Source organism: Phascolarctos cinereus, unplaced genomic scaffold, assembly GCF_003287225.1.
Source record: "Phascolarctos cinereus isolate Bilbo 61053 unplaced genomic scaffold, phaCin_HiC Scaffold_5;HRSCAF=322, whole genome shotgun sequence".
Lineage (NCBI taxonomy): Eukaryota > Metazoa > Chordata > Mammalia > Diprotodontia > Phascolarctidae > Phascolarctos > Phascolarctos cinereus.
Window position 1 is genome coordinate 84,589,354 of NW_027555958.1, and position 16,601 is coordinate 84,605,954.

Sequence of the window (16,601 nt, forward strand, 5' to 3'; positions counted from 1 at the left end):
TCTCTGGAAGGGAAGAATGGGCCTTGGGATACAGAGGGAAATTTTAGGCAATGTAAAAACAAAATATATCAATAAAAATTTATTTTTAAAAAAATTTGAAGAAAGTTGTGAAATGAGCAGACAGATACACAGGGCATGTAGTTAACCTGAAGCAGAGGCTTCCCTAGTCCTATCAGTGATGTTGAGGGACTATCTGTGAGTTTCAACTCCTTGCACTGTCCCAGATTCCCATTACCATGGATGATGAGAAATGAATTTAATGTAAGGCTTGACAGGGATGTAGAATGGTTACAGCTTTGTCTTACTGTGCTCTCAGGCAAGATGCTTTAAGCAAAGGAACACTGCTCTGGCTTAGCACCAAAAGCTATATAGAAGAAACCTAAGTTCATTTGATTCAGTTTATTGTTAACTAATTCATTGGGGGTCTTACAGGAGACCCCAGATAAAATCCAGCCTGTCATTGGTATTAGGATCTAAGAGGTCTATATAGTAATGACTGCCTTCAGTATGGTGATCATTGGAAGCTTCCAATGACAAGGAAACCCACTTCAAATGAGGGGTGGGGAAGAGTTAACAGCAGGATGCTTTACTGGTTTGAAAGATATTTATCTGTGTGTAAGATTCTGTCCTAATGCATATATGAGATTAGCACAAGATCTAGTCATTGTGGAAGAAGATGAAAGAAGATGAGGTTTAGAGGTTTCATCTTGACTCAATCATTGGGCTTTAGTAAGTAATTTTACTTCCATTCTGATTTATCCATCTGTCAAATGAATATAATGGCAGTTCTTAAAATAGAGGGACATTAACTATTAATCTGCATAAATATCAGACCTTCAACCTGTATTTGAAATATTAAAAGTCAGTAGCTAAGCATTTCTGGTTGCTGTTTTCTTAATGCTAATATTGGCCTGTCTCTGTAATCTACCTACCTACTGAGTACTACTGCCTCACCCCATAGACCTTTTAATATTATCCGGGAGTTCAAACTTATTTTAATAGTAGATTATTAAATATTAGTATACTGTAGGAATATTAGTATTAGTATACTTATAGGGGGAAAATTAAAAGGGAATCTGTTACTTCACAAAAAAAATTTTGGCAGTGACCTACTCTCCAGTCCACACACTGTATTCCCAGTCCAATCTCCATGGCTTTAGGCTGACTGTCCCCCACACCAAGAACGTACTCTCTCCTTAACTCTGCCTCTTGGAAGCTCTGGTTTCCTTCATGACTAAGCTCTCAAGTATAACGTCCTTCATAAAGTCTTTCCTGGTCTCCTACGCACCCACCCCCCTAACCAGCTACCAAGACCTATGTTCCCCGAACCACCATGTACATATTCTCTGTACATATTCTGCCTCTAATACAGTAGGTATGTGTTGTTTCCGCCATTAGAATACTGAAGGCAGGGATTGTTTGTTTCAACAGTTTCTTTGTATCCCTAGCACTTAGCACAATGCTTTATATAGTAGTACTAAATAAATGCTTCTGGGTGAATTGATTGACTCTCTAGTATTTTAATTTTTTTAAACTGTGATTGATTTTCCAGTATCATTGATTAATTGTTGACTTACCTATCTTATATGATGTCGTCTTTTTTTTCCCTAGAGGCTCTCAAAGATCCTTCATGGATTATTTATTACATCATAGAATTTACCTATGAGGGAGATGGGATTTTGCGATACTAGGGACACAAATATCTCTGCTTTTAGAAATTGGGATATTTTTATAAGTTTGTGTTTGGATGGTCCAGGGCTAGACTTGGGCAGGAGGGAGGGAGTAGGTTAAAGGTAGCAGCAGCACTGTTCTTTTTAAAAAGCATATAATACACGGAATCAGTTGTATTTGACTTTAGGATGTATAATGTGATTTTCTTGTAATAAGTTATCTTGTTTTTATTTGGCTTAAGCTAATGCTGCAGTTATTTTATATTCCCTGAGACATATCTATTACTAGGAGGAGAGGTGACTCTAGATCATGTTGAGTGGCAAAGGGAAGCCAACTCAAGATTAAAATTTCATCAGGTTCATCTATAAAACAGATTATAGTCAAGTGGATAATCAAGGTTTGACTGTATTCAGTGTTAATTTTTCATGTATTCATTTTATATTTTTTCCTCTTGTGTTCCACCTTAAGTGTCATGCTAAAGAATTATTCTCCCACGGATCTTTATCAAATCTAATCACATCACCCACTGTGTAGTCATCATTTAAAGACTATTCACATTTTAATTCTTGCAACCTTTCCTAAAAGTTTCTCTGTGCCATCATTCCTTCAACAATTTCCCCTGATGTAAACATAGTGAACTAAAAGTCCTAGTATAGTAGTTCATGTGTATGGAGGAAGAAATTGCTCCTCTTATATTTCCATTCTCTTAGTGTTAATGAAAGTATACAACTTTATAGCAATTCTTTCCTTTCTCGTAATATTATAAAAGGAACCACTGACCACCCAGGTATGTACTCAGACCTTAACATTTCTATGACCTGTGAAATCCATAATAGTATTCCCTTCAATAGAATCAGGCTCTTAAATCTAGAAACCTCAGGGAGGAAATTAATGCCTGTCATTTGAAGTAGCTGAAAGCAATGATGTATCCACTTGTACTTTTTTTTCCAGTGGGTGCACTTTTCAATGAAGTACAAGACAGCTTGGGGAATTTTGAAGAGGCAGCAAGTAATAGGGTGAACTGAAAAGAAAGATGGATACAAACAGACTAAATGAAATGGAAACCCATCCATCCAGAGAAGCTCGTATGCAAGCAGGAAAAGCAGAGCAATGTTTCAAAAAAACGTGTTTGTTGTCTCATGTGTCTTGCACTGAATAATTTTCAGATTCCAAAAACTACTCAGCCATGCCTTCTGTTTTTTAATTAAGCTTCCATAGTCTGGCAGTTTGGGAGTTTATTCCCAAACACTGTCAACTCTGATTATATTAATTCAGCCATCACATTGGTGTCAACAACTGGACATTCACGAAAACAAGGACTAAGTGATGATGGTAACTTTGTAATAATTGGGAAAGAATTAAGACTTCCCTTTGGCACACATTGCCTTTGTGATGTTAGAATTTAAAAATCTCTTCATTGGCACAAGACATTGAAGATGAACAAAAATATACAGAATCTTCCAAGAGAAATGTAGTTATTCTTTCTGTGTGATATGATCACTCATGCTCTGAAAGAATTGATCACATTATACTACAACATTCATGTTTCTATATCTAAGCAAATGAAAGGTGCAAGACAACATTCATCATCATCATTTTTTTCCAGAAAATATTTCTTCCTGAAAATATTTTTGTGACATTAGCAACTCATTATTGTTCATAAATCAGTTGGTTTTCTTTCAGGAGAAATCTCTTGCAACAGATTTTTAAAATTATTTTAATTTAAGTAAAAGTAAGAACTTAAAAGATGATTCCTACAGCCCATTCTCTCCACCCTCCTATACAGAAATAGATTCAAAATAAAATCCTCCTCAGCCTAGGAGCTCAGAGAGATTAAGTTACTTTCCTAAATTCATTTAACCAACATACATTGAAGGGATGACCTGAATTCATATCTTTCTGACTCCGTGGTCATTGTGTTATGTTCTGTACCAGGCTGCCTCTCATAAAAGCATTACATAAATATATAACAATTGCTAGAGTTCCTTATACTAATTAAGGAAGGTATCCAGGCAAAGGGAGAGAAACTAGAAAAAATAAACTCTAAAAAAAGAATAGTAGGTTTTGCCACATTGCAGTCTGTAAGCATTCTTTAACAACCCCCAAGATTAATTCTTTATATATATAAATAGAAAGTTCATTGCTGAATCCACATATTTTATTATCTTTATTAATAGTGTTATTAATGCTAATATCACTTAATTGCTCTAAGCCTTCCCTCACCTACAAATTGGGCATAACACTATTTGTAGTACTTCAGAGGGATGTTGTGAGGATCAAATAGCATAAAATATACAAAGAACTTTGCAAAAATTAAAACACTATATATTCTAACTAAAATTATAATTCCTAAAATATTGTAGAGAGCATAAGACTGTTAAACTTCAAATTACTTTATGCAAATTAAACAATAATAGGCAGGAAAAATGCTTTAAAATGCTTATTGTGAAATTTTCTTTAAATGATACACAATAATAACAAATGCAATAATGATAATGCAGAGCTAGATATAGGGTAGCTAGTTGATGCAATGGATAGAGTGCCATGTCTGGAGTCAGAAAGACTCATCCTCCAAAATCCAAATCTGGCTTCAGACACTTACTAGCTGTGTGATCCTGGACAAGTCATTTAAACCTGTTTGCCTCAGTTTCCTCATCTGTAAAATAAGCTAGAGAAGGAAATGGCAAATCACTCTAGTATCTTTGCCAAGAAAAGCCCCAAATGACGTTGTAAAGAGTTAGGCATAACTAAAATGGTTGAACAACAAAAATAGCTAGATATAATCATCTAGTATATAAAATCATCTAATGATCTTTATATTAATAATAATGATAGTATTTATATAGCACTTCAGAATTTGCAAAATGCTTTATATGTGTTTTTGTTGTTTAGTTATTTTTCAGTCATGTCTGACTCTTCGTGACCCCACTGGGGGTTTTCTTGGCAAAGATACTAGAGTGGTTTGCCATTTCCTCCTCCAGTTCATTTTATAGATGAGGAAACTGAGGCAGAGTTCAGTGACTTGCCCAGGGTCACACAACTGGTAAGTGTCTGAGGCTGGATTTGACGAGCCTTTCCGACTCCAGGCTCAGCGCTCTATCATCCACTGCCACTTAGCTGCCCACTTACATATGTTATCTCACTCGATTTTATCACATTGACAGTGTGAATAGCTTCCATAAAGGAAGGTGCTGATAAATGTTTAACAACTAGCTCTCCAGGGGGTGGGAAAATGTTCACATGACACACTTTTAAGTTTAATCTGCATTATTACCATTTTCTCCATCACTTCATTAGGTCTAGACAATCAATAAAGTGATAAATTGAACTCTGATTAATAGCATTTGCCTGTTTCTCTGTTGGAAATGCTCACAATGAAAATTTAACAGTCAGCAATTGGAGCCAGCTCCAGCATACCACTGCTTTCGTGCATTCTTCAACACAAATTGTACATGACATTCAACTGATAAAAAGAACGGGGTTGTTTAATCATTTGTCCTACGTCTTAGCCATCATGTGGCACCAGATCCTCTTTTTACATGCATAATTTCTGGTGATATCCATATCTTCATCAGGGGAGATTATCGAGTGACACACAAATTGAAGGCTGATGGCTTCAGGATGTGCAAACACTCCCCAGTGTCCACATTCCTCTTTTTAATGAAGTAAGAATAATGAACCCACAGTGGAAATCACATTTTCATCCTTCAAATGATACATTTTGAGACAAAGAGAGAAAAGCAGTCTGTACCAGAGAGGCCTATGGGGAAACATAGTCCTTGAATTGAGATTGTTTGGGGTTGAAAACAATGTCAGGAGGTAATTCTTAGCTTCTTGAGCACCACGGTAAGTGAAGCATAGAAGGGTGAAGAGGAAACAAGGAAAGAAATCCTTACTGGACGTGCTAGCCTTCTCTGAAACAGATAAAACAGCTTACGTTGAAGCTTTAAATTTTTCTACTTGAAAGGAACTGTGGAGATGCAGCATTAACCACATTTGAGCTTAGAAATAGACAAGACCCACCCATACAAAAATATTTATAGCAGCCCTTTATGTGGTGGCAAATAATTGGAAGTTAAGGGTATGCCCATCAGTTGGGGAATGGCTAAACAAATTGTGATATATGAATGTAATGGAATACTATCGTACTATAAGAAATGACAAGCAGGCAGACTTCAGAAAAACCTGGAAGAACTTATATGAACTGATGCTGAGTGAAGTGAGCAGAACCAGAACATTGTACACAGTAACAGCCACATTGTGTGATGACTACCTTTGATAGACTTATCTCTTCTTAGCAATGCAAGGATCTAAGACAACTCCAAAAGACTCACAATGGAAAATGCTGCCCACATGCAGAAAAAGAACTATGGAGTCTGAATGCAGATCAAAGCGTATTATTGGCTCTCTCTTCTTTTGTTTGCTTATTTGTTCCTTCTTTCTCGTGGTTCCTCCCATTGGTTCTAATTCTTCTTTACAACATGACTAATATGAAAATAGATTTAATATGAATGTATATGTAGAGCCTATATCAAATTGCACGCCGTCTTGGGGGGGAGGGGAGAGATGGGCAGAAAATTTGGAACTTAAAATCTTATGGAAGTGAATGTTGAAAACTAAAAATAAATAAATAAATAAAATGAATAGAAAGACAACAGACTGAAGTACATTATGCAAGATTTGTCCTCCATTTTCCTAATTTACATACATCACTCACCTCATGGGTTGTTTTTTTTTTTTGGTGAGGCAATTGAGGTTAAGTGACTTTGCCCAGAGTCACACAGCTAGTGAGTGTTATGTGTCTGAGGCCGGATTTGAACTCAGGTCCTCCTGACTCCAGGGCTAGTGCTCTATCCACTGCACCTCCTAGCTGCCCCTCTCATCTAAGATTTAAAAGATCCAATCAATCCAAGGCATGTGGCTGCTAAGCACATTTGAAGTTATTGGATTTGGGGGCAAGGGGTTGCATTTTATAAACCCCACCTCTCTCCCACTTCACTTCCTGCCCCTGTCTTTATACCATGATTATCATAAAAATTTTTCTCTTATCTAATCTCATTTATCATAAGTTGGTTCACTTGCAGATTCCCCTGGTGTTCCTCCAAGTGCCAATGCTCACCATCTTTTTAGAGGATTTAGTTTTGTGGCATCCAGCCTGGTCCAAGAACCAGCTCAACAAGATCTACACAAAGTCACAGTCCACCCAATTGTGCAGGTAACATCCCTCATGACTATGCTTCGTTTGTGTTCAATGAATCTCAGTGAATGAGGCCCTCAGTGATCCAGTTCACATTATCTATTTGTGAAGGTAGTATCCATTATGACTGTCTCTATTTGTGTTCAATGAGACCCAGTGAACGAGGTCCTCAATGGTGTTCACGTTAAGTGTGGATGAATAGGCAAATATTCAAGACCAGCTAGAATAAGACATTTGGACCTCCCAAAGTAGCACCATTTTACCTAGATTTCCATCATTTACATGAAGAAAGGAGAATTCAGTTCAAATCAATTTAACAAAGGGTCTATGTTGCCTTGAAGTTCCCTGGGCTATGTGAGGAGTTAAACTCATTTTGGGAGGATTCAGTTTATGAGGTAGAATTAATGGCCTTTCAAACACAGCAAAGAAGCAAAAATACCCTGTTTACAGTCTTAGTAGCACCAAACCTCAGGATCACACTTCTTAGCTAGCATCACACAAGAAAATTTTTGCCTACTGACTCCAGGAAATAAAATTCCTCAGGAAAATAGATACAGTGGCTTCCCTTTCCATTTTAAATGGGATATACCCTTTTCCCCAGCCTTCCCTAACCCCTAAAAAACACTAATAAATAAAAAGAGATTCATTCTTAGCAAAAGTCTAGGGTCCACAAATAGATCAAATTCTTCCATGTCATAAGAGCATTGCTTTCCATTGAAGGAAACATCCCAAGTTTCACTTTTCCTCTTCACTAGGAAAGGTCTCTCAAGGGAGAACAGGGGACAGACAGATTGCAGGGATGTGAGAATCCGCAAGGCCCAGCATTTTGACAGCCTCACTTCTGCAGCCACAGAGCCCACTCAGGCATGAGTCAGACATGATGGTACCCATCCTTGAGGGGCTTAGAGGCTAAATACTCAGCAGGAGATGAGGGGAAGGGAACCACACAGCATATGTACCACTGGGTAAGACAAAGAACAGGAGGGCTTCAGGGTTTTGATTTGTTTTTTTTCATCAACTTGAAATCATACTGCAGAATAGTCTGTTTGACAGTCACTGAAACTAACTGATAGATTTCTTTAAAATATATAATTTATGTGTGTATATATATATATGTATATATATATGTATATATATATGTATATATATATGTATATATATATATATATACACACACACACACACACACACACATATATATATATATATGTATATATATATATATGTATATATATGTATGTATGTATGTATGTATATACATCACAGCTCTTGGCTTTCTAAAGACACAGTCAGATAAGCCCAGGAAAGGGACTACAAAATTCAAAAGAGCTCACCCTGTTGAGGCAGTTCTGATACCTGTCTAAATCAACCCAGGCAGAGTTGGCTTTCCCCAAAAGTAGTGAGAAACAAGAGGCCTCACAGAAAAGCAAACTGTTGTTGGAATCATTCCTCATTGTGGAGAACACTATGGCGACCAGTCCCCCAAGGCTCAGATAACTAGATCTGGGTCCAGAGTGGGCCATGTTAGTTTACAGGGGGAGGGGAGGGGAGAAGATAAAAAGTTCTCTTTTTCCTATGAACTGCTCCAAGTCTAAGGGTCACTAGTCCTGAGATTCGGGCTATGCTGTGAGGTGATAGCCCAGCCTAACCATATTTCTGCTTTACCAGGACCCCAACCTGGGAGGCAGTCTTTGCAACCCAGGAAAGCACCCTATGGGCCAACTGTTCTATCATATAGTGCAGAGATGGCCTTGAATATGCTTTTCTGGAAATTAAGATTCAATTTTTATAAGTAGTTTTCCACATCATAGGTGTAACCATATCATAACAAAATAAAGTTATGAATAGTTAGAAACCAAATTAAAGATGTCTTCAAAGAGTGTTTGCACTAGAGAAGAGAGCTCTGTATCAAGAGCTCAGAGTCCCTTGAAATCATATTCTATTTATGTAAAACGTCCAGTTGATATATTTGAATATTTGACTTTACACACTTTATTTTATACAATGGCACAATAAAATGTGACTTGGAAGTGGAGTCTGGTTTCCATTCAGGTATTTTTAATCAAATGCTAACTTTAAGCATCAGTATCATAGATTCCCCACTGTCTAATAATGGTGATGATGATAATGACAGCAACAGTGATGATGATAGCTAACATTTATATAGTATCTTAAAGTTTGCAAAGAACTTTACAAATATTTCATTTCACCTTTACAGCAACTCTGAGAAAGTAAGTGCTATTATTATCCTCATTTTATAGATGAGGAAATTAAGCCAAACAGAGGTTAAGTGACTTGCCTGGAGTCATATAGCTAGTGTTTGAAGCTGGATTTGAATTCAGCTCTTCCAAACTCCAGTTTCATTGCTCTATCCATTGAACCACCTAAGGGTATGTATACATATATATATATATATATATATATATACATATATATATGTTCCTTTTTCGTGTTCTTATTATCTCAGCCTTTTGAGGGGAATGTGACCACTAGAGGAACCGTGGCATAATAGAAAGGACATTAAGCTGGGAGTCAAGAGGCCTGAGTCTTTGCCACTAATCCTTGAATTGTTGACTATTTTGCCCACAAACTCAGTCAGCAAGCTTTCTTCTCCTTTATACATAGGTTGGTTTTTTTTTTAAGTTAAAGAACTTAATTTTAAAAGGCCAAGGTCACCCACTGCATCCTGGGCCTTCACCAGTCATCTTGACTCTTGTCTTGCCACTGGACTTAACTCTAGAGGAGAGAGTGAGGCTGATGACTTTGTACAGCTCTGCCTCACTTAAATCCAATTCATGGGCAAATCAAGACATCACCCTTATGATGTCATTAGTGCCCTTCAAGAAAGAAAGATGAACACCGGTAACAGTCTTAAGTTGTTATGGACAAAAAAAAAAAAAAATCATCACTTGGTAGTTAACTTGTGCGATTCTCTGATCCCTTTTCTGGGATTCTGTCATTTTCAGTATAGTGTCAGAATGGGACCCACGCAGACCATTTTCTGTTTTGGGTCATTTAATGGATTGCTGTGGGGTGTGAAGAGATGGCTAATAGCCAATGTTGTGATTACCTTTATATAACTTTGGCTGGTCCTCAGACAACAGACCCATATTCTATCCCAGGCCTATAATCATTGCTTTTCTAGTACAAAAAGACCTACCATAGCTTATGCTCCATTGCCAGACCTTTAAATAATCCATTTCCATGAAGAAACATCATTGTAAAACTTAAGTCCTTTCTTATTCAGTGAATCTAGAATTTCCACTTTAGTTTCATTAAAGTGAATCCTAACACTTCTCTCTTTTATTGTTCTTGTTCCACAGCAGTTACACGGGAACAATATTCACTTTACAGATGGCTATGAGATCAAGGAGGACATAGGAGTAGGCTCATATTCGGTGTGCAAGAGGTGTGTGCATAAAGCTACTGATACCGAGTATGCTGTGAAGGTAAGAAACTCTCCCACCTGCGATGTTGGGATTGAGCAAAAATGCACATGTCAACTACTCTTCTGTGTATCAGCATCTCCTACTGACACATTTGAAAAATGAACTTAGATTTGTTTGCATTTACTCTTACCCTACCAGCCTCACAGGGTTGTTGTCAGGAGAGCATTTTGGAACCTATAACATGCTGTGCGGATGTAATGTGATCTATTATTTTTGTTATACCCAGAAATGCCAAACCCCATTTTTATACAGATCAACTCACTCCAATTTAGGTTATTGTGAAATGTGTGGTCTACTGCTCCTGCTGTTTGTTAGCCATTTATTAGACTTTTTAGTCATACTCACACATACAAGCAGTGCTCACCATCAGTGGCCTCATATATATCAATGTGCAAACATATGTTAAATTGCTTGCTTTCTCAATGAGAGGGGCAGGGGAGGGAGGGAAGGAGAGAATTTGGAACTCAAACATTTTATATTAATATATGGTTGTTGAACTGTATATTGATGGAGCTGGTACAGTGGGAAGGGGAGGGTGGAAGGGGAAGGAAAGGAGATAACCATTTATCAAACACCTACATTTTGCTGGGCACTGTGCTAAGCATTTTACAAACATAATCTCATTTGATTCTCACAATCGCCCTGTGAGATAGACTTTATTATTATCATCTTCTTTTAATAGCTGAGGAAGGGAGATTAAATGTCTTGCTAAGGGTCACATGGCTAGTAAGTATCTGAGGCTGGATTTGAATTCAGGTCTTCCTTACTCCAGGTCTAATTCTCTTATACTCTATGCCATCTAGCTAGGTTTGGCATTTGGATCCAGAAGGCCGGATTTAAGTCTTAGCTCTTCCACTTTCTCCCTTTAGGCAAATTATTTCATTTCACTGGTCTCAGTTTCCTTATCTGCAAAATGGGGATTGACAAAATAATCTGAGCTCCATTCCAGGTCTGAACCTATGAAACTCTACATCTTTCTATGGAGAGGAATCAATGTGTACAAAGATAAATAAAATTTAAAGTACATAAGGTGTTTTACATACGTATATGTATATATAATTGATATATGCACAAGGATGAAAGATGACATGGCATTGTAGATTAAAGCCTTAAAGTCAGGAAGACCTGGGTTCAAATCCTAATTCTAAGACATACCTGTTGTATATTGCCATGTACAAATCAATTAATCACTCAGTGCCTCAAGTAACTTTTTAAGACTAAAAGTTTCGTAACAGAGCCTGTATCAAATTGCACGCCATCTCGGGGTGGGGGGAGGGGTGAGATGGGGAGAAAATTTGCAACTCAAAATCTTATGGAAGTGAATGTTGAAAACTAAAAATTAATTAATTATTTTTTTAAAAGTTACCACTATCTTTTGGTTGATAGAACTCTCCACACCAATGAAATCACAGGTATGGACCAAAAAAAAAAAAAACCCACACACATTGAATACATACGCACATACCTATAGACAGCTGAGGAGCCAGGGAGACCTGAGTTTGAACCCTGCCTTTGACACATACTTCATCTGTGACCCAAGGTCAGTCACTTAATCTCTCAGGGCAACCATGCAGTTCTCTATGACAGTAAGTTGCAGAGATGAAGCCATTTTCGCATTGGTATAAGAAATCTCCTCACCAGAAATTCCTTAAGCCAATGAGATCATAGATCTGGGCCAAAATATATAATCCCATCTACACAGAGAGCAAAAACTTTGTGATACAGGATTTTGGAGGAAACAAATCATATTTACTAACCCCAAACTCTAATTAATGCTGCCTAATTAATGTCCTTCCCTAAAAATCCTCTCTAATCGCCCTCCTAAGACTAGTAGATACATGACATTCTACATCAACATTGTCTACAAAAGCCCAGACAATCCAGAAGCTGACTACACCTCCTCATACTCCAAAAAACCAAGGATTTTTTTTTAAACCCTCACTGATAAATTCAATTGTGTTGGCAATGGATTCATGCTACTTGGTATTAGCCTTAGTAAAAGTTACTAAATTGAAGAAATGTTGTTTGGATGTCTGAGATACTCATTTCAGATTTTATTCTTTGGCAAAATCCAAGATAATACTTGTTTTGCCGTATACAGATGGATTATTGTTTATATATATTGAAGTTTAAATCTCCCTTTCCCCTCCTTCCCCCCCAAAAAAAAGAAAAGGTGTTTTTCAGCTCTCAATATAAGTTAAATATATAAAAGTATATCCTGGCTAGTTGTGAGATGCAGTAGTCTTGGTGAGTAGCTTAAAACCAATTCTTTATCATTAATCTCTAATTCATTAGACAGTAATTTAAAATGCTTGGGTAATGAAAGGCAAGACCACATCTGTCATGTAAGTCTTCTGAAGCTTTGCTATACATTTGTATATCACTTGACACTGTGTTGGTTTCTGCAAATAATTTTTTGGGAGAAAGTGCTACCTTTCCAATAAATAGTAATAGTAGCAATAACAGAAGAAGAGTATATTCTTTCTATCATTGATTATGTCTTTTAAAAAAAAACCATGCAAATGATAACTGCTGAAAAATCGTTCCCAGTTCAGGGACCTCAGAACTAAATCTCATAGTCATTTATTGAAGAGAAAGATGTATAATACCTTCGTTAAGAAGGCAAATTCTAAAGCAGTAAGCAAGATCATTTGAGACACCCACCCTGCATTCCTCACACTATTGAAACACGCAGCTATGTCAGGAAAGACACAAGCCAGAGACATAAACCCTGTTGATTTAATTTGGACCAGGAATTTATGGCTTCTTGCCCCATTTATCTTGATTTGCTCAATCAATAAAGAATGTGTTTAAATGGAGGAAAATATAAATTTGTGAGTTCAGCTGCTGGATTTATAAGTAATGCCTGTCTGAAATCTTGAACATATTAGGAAAGGTTAAAGGAGGGAGATGTACAGTGATTTAAGGGACCGGAGCAAATTGGTTTCTTTACAGTGACTGTAAGTGTTACTGCAGTGTCAGGACATTCACCAGGAGGGTTCCCAGCAAAGGAAAAGCAGGTCAAGTTATTAAATAACTGCCTATTCAGCATTAACATAAGGCAGGTAAGGGAGTGAGTGTGACAAGTCTGGGGTGATTAGAATAAGGAGTTAGAAAATAGAATGCAGCAGTTTGGCACCCGGCTCCTCTGGAATGTGCAGGAGATACCTAAAGCTGAGGCTCCCTATTTTCCCTGAGTCCTCTGAGGGTGTTCTTGTTACTTAAGCAGAAATTACCTTTTTTTTAACCAGGTTTTACATCCCAAAACAGATGTCTGGCATTTAAAACAGAACCCTAGACATCTTCACCATGAGGTGTTTCCCAATTTCCCCCTGCCCCAGGTATTAATATCTTTCCTCCCAAAACTCATTTTTTATTCATTTTGCATATGAACAGTATATACTTATAGGATATAGAGATTTGTTACTACAGGGTATATAGTCTCTGTCTATATTGCATTTTTGCAAATCTCACCTATTGGAATATAAGCTCCTTGAGGGCAAAAGAACTTTCCCTTTTGTCCTTGTATCTTTAGTGCCTAACATAGTAACCTGCATATAGTAGCTTAATAAATGTTGATTGATTTACTGACTAATACTACTACTATTAGGCTGATCAACTAATGCTGCTTGTTTCCAAAACAAAGTCCCTACTGGTGAAGGTATTATGCCCTCTGTTTTTCACACGTGTACTTATGGGTCACTACCAAATGAAGATACCACCTGAATCCAGTAGAGTTTTGATTTCATAGGTTCCCAAAGACCTAGCTGGGATCAACTTCCATAATTCTGATTTCTGGGTATGAAAGAGACAGGATTTAGAAAGGATTTCTAAATTGAGATCTAGAAACTTGGTAATTAATTTTACTTCAGTTAGCAGTGGTAAAAGAACATCTAGTCCCTTCACCTCCCCATCCCACTTCCATTTCTTTATTCAAAGCCTTGTAGATTACTAGGCAAAAATGAGTTAGCGGGGCTGGGCAGTGACTAGCCACTGCCTTTCAGAAATCACAATGGATCATAAGTCACCATCTGCACGATTCTTGAATTAATGAAGTAGACCTATGTTCAAAGACCAGAGATTGTTCAGGAAGATACAGGTCATTGCACAACATTCCCTTTCTAACCTAAAGCTATTTCAGAGGCACCTTACAAAGCAAGCAGAAAGCTGAGGATATTGGAATGAATGACACTGAATTTGGTGCCTCATTTATCTGAGGGTTGATGCATTTTGTTTGGGCTTCTCTTAAAGATGCAATAGCTGCCAGGAGTGCTATGGCCAAGTGCTCATTATTCAGGATGAGTTTCTTAGTTATGTAAATTGAATCAGTAGACTAAAGACCATGATTCTTTTTAGCATCTAATATTTCTAAAGCAATGAATATTTGTGATTATTGGGTGATTAACCCTTGCAACATCTGCGGGAGCCAACTTGGTGAATAGCCAATATTTTTGCTTTTTTGATGGATGGTAAGTAGAAGAATAGAGTTAAATTGCTTTCCAAGATGACATAATCAACCAAATAAAAATGTGTTAAGTACTTACTATGTGCCTAGCACTGTGCTAAGTGCTAGAAATTACATGAAGCAAATACAAATATTTTAAGTATAATACATAATACACATATTTTATATGTATAAAATATACATGCACTGGGGTAGGGTTCTTTCACTGAAGAAATAGCTTTAAACTTCTCCTTCCAATTCCTGCTAAACATCTCCACCTAAAATGGTACCTCTACCAAAGGAAAATCTACAATTGTTCTTGAATTTAGACACTTAAAGAGTTATCTGGGGAAAATGAGAGGTGAAAGGCAAATAGGTGGTGCCATAGTGCATAAAGCACCAGGCCTGGAGTCAGGAAGACTCCTCTTCCTGAGTTCAAATCTGGCCTCACATACTTACAAGCTGTGTGAGCCTGGGCAAGTCATTTATCCCTGGTTGCCTCAGTTTTCTCATCTGTAAAATGAACTGGAGAAGGAAATGGCAAACTGCTCTAGTATTTTTGCCAAAAAAATCCCAAATAGGGTTGCAGAGAGTCAGACACAACTAAAACAACTCAACAACAAATGAGAGGTGAAAGATATTATAAATCTAGACAACATTTTTTAAAAAGCATGGTAGTAGAAGTAGTATTGATTATGATTATGATTAGAAAAGGTTTAGAACATGGGAAATTTGATGGAGTATCAAATGCCTTGTCAAAGAGGACCAGTATGAATTTGTGGCATACCCCATATACTAAGGGCTGCCATGCCAGTCTGATCAGTATGTCCTTCAGGTATTAGAGGTGAGCCAAGAAATATACCAGTACACTAACTGCTAACAGATTATACCAGGCTATTTGTTTAAGCATAGGATTCATACAGAAGCATGTTCTATTTAACCATTAAGTCTCTCCTGGGCTCCAGGTCTCCTATATCATGGAATATGTAGTGGTTAAGTATGTTGTCAATACTTTCACCAACCCTGAGACGCATAAGTCCACTTGGGAAAAATGACCCTCAGCTAGGTAGCACAAGATGTGAGCACAGTCTTCATATATAATAAGCAACAGAAGTCAGCTGAAAGAAACCAATCCATTTGGAAGGTGAGGAAATTGATCAGTAGAAATCAAACAATCATGAGAGGAGAATCAAATACTGTGACACATGAGTTATGGAAAAATGGACATTTCTAGATAAGTCTTGGCACATAATTCAAAGGTGAAAAACAGGAACATTCTATCAAAAACAGCACAGAGCTTTTCAGCTATACTGGCTAGATCCCCTAGATACTTATGGTAACATTTTTAACACATCAAAAACACATTCCCAAATGATGTAGTTAACTGGTTTTAAATAGGTTGTGTATTATATTATCATACAGAGGTCCTAAAATAAATGAGACCAACTTTGGAATGGTAATGCCAAGCAGAGGTGGGGAACCTGCAGCCTCAGCCTTCTGGGTCCTTGGGTGCGGCCTTTTGACTGACTCCAAGTTTTACAGAACAAATCCTTTTATTAAGGGGATTTGTTCTGTGAAGTTTGGATTCAGTCAAAGGGCTGCACTTGAGGATCTAGAGGCCACAGGGTTCCCCACCCCTGCTTAGCCAATGTCCCTTAGGATGGCCCCCAAACCACAATGAATCCCCCCCAAACTGCTCTTTGAAAATCAGATTGGACTTAAGAGGGTCACAGTGAAATTGCCCTTCACCCAATCCTCATTGCCTTCCCTGTCCTAATTCCAAGTTTGGCGCTAAATGATTAATCTCTTCCATATAGCCTAAAAAAATGTAAAGAATAAG

The 16,601-nt window shown here is 37.4% G+C and overlaps 1 protein-coding gene across 6 annotated transcripts in view; it reads left to right on the top strand.

Moving 5' to 3' along the window:
- Window positions 1-16,601, top strand: part of RPS6KA2 (ribosomal protein S6 kinase A2) — a 547,475-nt gene that overhangs the window by 492,701 nt on the left and 38,173 nt on the right. For all 6 annotated transcript variants that reach the window (XM_078155047.1, XM_078155048.1, XM_078155049.1 and 3 more), the window contains 2 exons: window positions 6,756-6,886; window positions 10,192-10,317. In XM_078155047.1, the coding sequence (XP_078011173.1) occupies window positions 6,756-6,886; window positions 10,192-10,317 (257 nt within the window). The remainder of the gene's footprint in view (window positions 1-6,755; window positions 6,887-10,191; window positions 10,318-16,601) is intronic.